This window comes from Oncorhynchus mykiss, chromosome 10 (genome assembly GCF_057628025.1).
Source record: "Oncorhynchus mykiss isolate SJ-2025 chromosome 10, ASM5762802v1, whole genome shotgun sequence".
Classification (NCBI taxonomy): domain Eukaryota; kingdom Metazoa; phylum Chordata; class Actinopteri; order Salmoniformes; family Salmonidae; genus Oncorhynchus; species Oncorhynchus mykiss.
The window spans coordinates 20,379,001-20,385,000 of record NC_143031.1 but is presented as its reverse complement, the minus strand read 5'-3'; the positions used below and the strand labels follow the sequence as shown (position 1 = coordinate 20,385,000).

Genomic DNA, 6,000 nt, shown 5'->3' with positions numbered 1-6,000 from the left:
TTCAAAATAACTTAAAACTGTAAATAAATATTTAGATTCAAGTCAATGTCTCTATAGCTGAGAGTCTTATCTTTCAGATGCAATTGGAACCGAGTTGATAGCCCATAGCGTTCCAAAGTTAGAGCCTCTAATGCCCATATCAGTTTCATCTTAGCTCATACCAGTATGTCATATTAGCTCAATCTCCAATTTCTCTGAGTATCACAGAAACACAACACTTAGAATGAATAACAAACATTTTCATGACAAGTTGCTATGGATGAAACGTACGTTTTACTGCTTGACAGACAGTGTCTCTTTGCAATCATTATCAATTTGGGGTCCAAAATAACCCCTGTTGGGTTATTTTGTTGGTGCTTTTAGGGTTAAAAGTAGACTCAGTAATATGACAGTCATACACAGTGAGGATTCTTATACGTGCTAAAGGTAACACATCATCACACACAAATTTGAGAACTTACCCCGGTCGGTGTCATAGAGGAAGACAAACTTGTTCCAGTCGTAGTGGTCGAGCAGCGAGAGCAGCGCCCCACGGATGGAGGGCCGGAGCTGCAGCGTGAACTGGCTCTCTCCCTCGGTGGGGAAGCTGGGCGTGATGAGGGAGATGTGCAGCGCCCCGCAGAACGACGTCAGTGTGTGCACAGAACGCTTGTCATACAGGCCAAAGATGGCGAAGACGCCCCGCGAGTACTGCGAGCAGACTGTGAGGAAGATGGAGTGAAGGGGGAAGAGAGAGAGAGTGCGAGAGAGAGAGAGATAGGGGGAGAGGGATCGAGGGCGAGAGTTACTTACACATTGCAGATGGTTCACTAACCCATTCAAATCCCTACAAGAGGATCCCGTTATAGCCTATGCAATAATAACTACCCAAAATCCACAAAATATCACATTTTCTCTGATGTTTTCTTTCCCAATCAAATCCCTCTTTCTTCCCTCTGGCTCTCTCACCCTTTCACTGCCCTCTCCTTCCTCCCCCCCTCTCTCTCCCTCTTTCTTCCCTCTCTCACCCTTTCACTGCCCTCTCCTTCCTCCCCCCTCTCTCTCTCCCTCTTTCTTCCCTCTCTCACCCTTTCACTGCCCTCTCCTTCCTCACCCCCCTCTCTCCCTCTTTCTTCCCTCTCTCACCCTTTCACTGCCCTCTCCTTCCTCCCCCCTCTCTCTCTCCCTCTTTCTTCCCTCTCTCACCCTTTCACTGCCCTCTCCTTCCTCCCCCCCTCTCTCTCTCCCTCTTTCTTCCCTCTCTCACCCTTTCACTGCCCTCTCCTTCCTCCCCCCTCTCTCTCTCCCTCTTTCTTCCGTCTCTCACCCTTTCACTGCCCTCTCCTTCCTCACCCCCCCTCTCTCCCTCTTTCTTCCCTCTCTCACCCTTTCACTGCCCTCTCCTTCCTCACCCCCCTCTCTCCCTCTTTCTTCCCTCTCTCACCCTTTCACTGCCCTCTCCTCCCTCCCCCTCTCTCCCTCTTTCTTCCCTCTCTCACCCTTTCACTGCTCCCCCCCCCCCCCCCTCTCTCTCACACACGTTCTTTCTGCTAATAAACCAGAGGCGGTATTGTGATAGGATATGACCTGTAGGAGATAAACAGCACATCGGCTTTAATCTGAAAATCTGTGTGTCGAGTCTTTACATACTGTAAACACTGCAGTAACAGTTTGCTTAAGGGACTTCCTCATTAAACCGCCTTGGTGTCTCGAGCCTCGATGCTGTAAATGCTTGTGCTTTGTGGTGTGTGGTGTGTGGTGTGTGGTGTGTGCTTAAAAAACACACCATAATAGACGTTTACACTGACTTCCTCGCATACTGTGAGTACGCAAATGAAAGAACGGCACACAGGGGAAAAGTATTTGAACTGTTCCATTGTAAAGGGATAAACAAGTTTTTTGTTGTTGTTTTGTTGTTGCTATGCCGGGTTTGACAGCCGTATTTTTTCAAAGTGCTACAGTGCTGTTGATTGTCCATTTCTCTGCAGCTTGCAAATGCCTAAAGCTAAAGCAGAATAAAGAGAAGAGGAGAGAGGGACAGAGAGAGAGCGTGTGAGAGAGAGGAGAGACAGACAGAGAGACAGAGAGAGAAACAGAGAGAGAATAAGAGAGAGAGAGAGTTTGAGTTTAAAAAAACTTTATTGGGTCTGGGAAACCACAACACAATAAACACTCAAACAAACAAAAGCATGGTTAAACATCAATTAAAAACACAACACCAAATCTTCCTCTAAGTTAACAAGCACAACAACCTCTGAATACCCCATATGCTCATAAACAACCCAATGTAATTAACCAGTGTGTAATAGGCAAACTCAGCCCTTAGTCTGTCAAATTGCTAATTTAGCTGCTCCTGACACAAAGTTAAGTAAGAGAACTACACCCCTTTGGCTAAACTTGTACTTTGGCCCAAATGTGACTCGTTTCAGGAAACTAGGCGTATGTCACATGTCAATCCTTCACAGGAGAGCAGTTTGAATGTAAACTTTGGGGTATGTTTTTTGGCAGAAATGCTTCTGGAACATGTGAACTTTCATGTGCCTTAATAACAAACTTCTATGCCATCAGTAAATATGAATACAATTGTTAAATTACGAGCCTAGTTGGTTTAACCACAGAAAAAGTCAGCAACCTTTCTGCTAGCAATGATTGGCTGAGATAATGAGTGGGCTGGACATTTATTTTTTTATATATTTTTTTCCCACCTTTATTTAAAGGTAGGCTAGTTGAGAACAAGTTCTCATTTGCAACTGCGACCTGGCCAAGATAAAGCAAAGCAATTCGACACAATACAACAACACAGAGTTACACATGGAATAAACTAAACATACAGTCAATAATACAGTAGAACAAAGAAAACAAAACATCTATATACAGTGAGTGCCAATGAGGTAAGATAAGGGAGGTAAGGCAATAAATAGGCCATGGTGGTGAAGTAATTACAATATAGCAATTAAACCCTGGAATGGTAGATGTGCAGAAGATGAATGTGCAAGTGGAGATACTGGGGTGCAAAGGAGCAAGATAAATAAATAAATACAGTATGGGTATGAGGTAGGTAGATAGATGGGCTGTTTACAAATGGGCTATGTACAGGTGTAGTGATCTGTGAGCTACTCTGACATGCCGAGAGATGAGTTCGGATTGGTCTGCCATGTAGCACGCTTCTGTCTATAACATGAGCTGGTCAGTATGTGTAGGTAATCCTACACAATCCTGTTAATCTCCACTTTCTGAAGGACCAAGTTTTGAAATAAGTAGAATTAGGGTATGATAGCTAAGGAAATGGAGTAAACACATGTCTCCGGATTACATCTTCAAACTAAGGGCAACGATGGTATCCGTGACAGAGAGAGAAGCGTCCATCCATGTATACAGTAAGAGAGTCTAGCTAGTTACATTTTCAGATATTACACATTTCTAATTTTGTCAGAAATTCGTTTTTCAATTCAAGTTAAAATGTAACTTTAGCTTGCTGGCTCGCTCGCTAGCCAACGTTACGTGTATGATCTGTGTAGTAATATTATTCACATCTCTAGTTATAGCCTAATGTTAGTAAACGTTGACAAAAAGCATAATTCAATTGTTGCCATACAGTAAACTCATCCAAGACAACAAAAAAAAAAGATCCCAAACCCAAGGCTTTCATTGTTTTGAAAAAGTACTAGTGGGCCACACGGTCAAAAGCCTTCTCCTGACAGTTTACAAATGTCTAAAACATGTCTAAAACATCTCTTATTAGAAACAAGTTCTCATTAGAGCGATCAGGTACACAGTAAGACTGGTCATTGTGGACCAACAGCCCCAGATATAATTTCAACCTGTTTGAGAGACACTGAGATATCATTTTATATTCTGCACACAGCAATGCAACAGGTCGGCAATTTTTTTAAAGAGCCAAATCCCCCTTTTTTTGGCAACAATTAAAGCACAGCACATTGACAGGATACAGAAAGAGAACCATCATGAAAAGATTCTCACACCACTTCATAACAACCCCTCCCAATAGATCCCCAAAAGTGCTTATAGAAATCAGATGGTAAACCATCGATGCCAGGGGCTCGGCCTGATGAGAGCTGCATAACTGTATTGGACAGCTCCTGCAGAGTAATGTCAAAGTCGAAAGCAGCTCTCTGCTCAGGTCCCAAATGAGGAAGTCCATGTAAAAACTGTTCAGCACACAGAGAATCACAATCCTCCGCCTTATAGAGGGCAGAGTCGAAATACACGTCATGTTGGCGCATCTCACCGTCATCCGTGGTCATTTTCCCACCAGGGAGACGAAGGCCGACCATCTGTTTGCGTTGCAATGTTGACCGTCCTAGTTCATGTCTCTTGCCCTGTAAATTCATGACATTCTGAGTGAGTAACTTCGATTCAATAGATTTGATATCCTGTTCAAGGGCCCTGATAGTCTCTTTAACTTCAATACTAGACAGAGCAGTATACTGTTGACAAAACACATGTATTTAGGCCTTCCCAACCTCCCACCATTGTCTCAAGGACTCAAAAATCCATTTAATAACCCTCCCGTTTTCCCAAAATAACAAAAACCTTTCACAAAACATGGCGCCATGAAATAACTTACCATTAAATACCAATAAGGTGATGACCTTCGTGGACAAGACAAGTGAATATCAACAGTAACAATATGGTGATCAGAAAAACCCTACCACAGTAGTGCTCAGATACATACAACCTCTCTAATCTCGCTCTACTGACACAACCTTAATTAACTTTAAGCCATGTGTACAGCTTAACTTTTGCATTTCTTACTCTCCACACATCAGAAAGCTCAATCTCAGTTAATAGACCAGACAGACAAATTGCTGACCGCAAGTGAGGTTCTTCAGCAGTGCGATCAACAGGAAAATCTACTGTACAGTTCCAGTCCCCCCCTAAAACCATATATCCCTCTTAGTCACACTGTCTTAAGGTTTCCTTTATTTGATCAAATACAGCAATACGCTCTGTACCCCCATTAGGAGCATAAACATTCCAAAACAACAAAAAAACATTGCCTTGACCAATAAAACCCGACCCTTGACATTCTCTGTTGTAGATACCACAGTCACCCGTAAGTCTGAGGAAAACAAAATTGCCACCCCAGCACTGAAATTAGTACCATGACAGAGTATATGCTGCACCTCCCACCACATACCCCAGGAAACCTCATTAGCCTCATCACTATCTATCTCTTATAGAAAAACTACATTAAGCCTTTTCTGTTTTATTACTTCTTATACCCAAGCCCTCTTATTCCTGTCCCTTCCCCCATTAATATTGAGAGAACCGACCCTTAGTACCTCCATATAGAAAAGAGAAAGGAAAAACAGAAGAAACCACAAAGAATCCAGACAAAGAGAAAAAAAGCACCCTATGAGGCATGATAATCATCATTGTTTAAATGTTATTTTAACCTTACCATGTTTCCCACTATATTTTGCTGCTTTGACAGCAGTAACACATTTCCTCAAGCGGAAAAGCCTCTTCACACTCAACTGGTCTAACCCCACCGTCTTCTGTAACACCACAGTTGACCTCGCAAACTAATCAACATTTTTAAAAATCTGCCAATTTAACAGATTTCCCAAAAGTCTGGTCCAGGAACCCATTTTCCTCATCTACATTGTAAATTGAGATCGCCAGCTGCTATTATACCAACATGGATATCAGACATGTCCATATCCTTCTCCCGATCCTCCTCAATGGAGGCCACAGACCCCTGACTCCTCTCTGCCATATCCCCCCCCCCCTATCACTCGAACCGGGCATCTCCTCCATTGCCTGGGAGACTAGCCCCACCTGAACCCCCTCAAATCAAATGTATTGGTCACATACACATGGTTAGCAGATGTTATTGAGAGTGTAGCGAAATACAGTGCCTTGCGAAAGTATTCGGCCTCCTTGAACTTTGCGACCTTTTGCCACATTTCAGGCTTCAAACATAAAGATATAAAACTGTATTTTTTTGTGAAGAATCAACAACAAGTGGGACACAATCATGAAGTGGAACGACAT

At 43.0% G+C, this 6,000-nt stretch overlaps 1 protein-coding gene across 5 annotated transcripts in view; it reads right to left on the bottom strand.

Moving 5' to 3' along the window:
• Window positions 1–6,000, bottom strand: part of LOC110534862 (glutamate receptor 4) — a 193,258-nt gene that overhangs the window by 86,793 nt on the left and 100,465 nt on the right. For all 5 annotated transcript variants that reach the window (XR_005053597.2, XM_036989860.2, XM_090186096.1 and 2 more), the window contains exon 3: window positions 462–701. Coding sequence is in view for 4 of the 5 variants with exons in the window: in XM_036989860.2 (XP_036845755.2) it covers window positions 462–701 (240 nt within the window). In the remaining variant the exon portion in view is untranslated. The remainder of the gene's footprint in view (window positions 1–461; window positions 702–6,000) is intronic.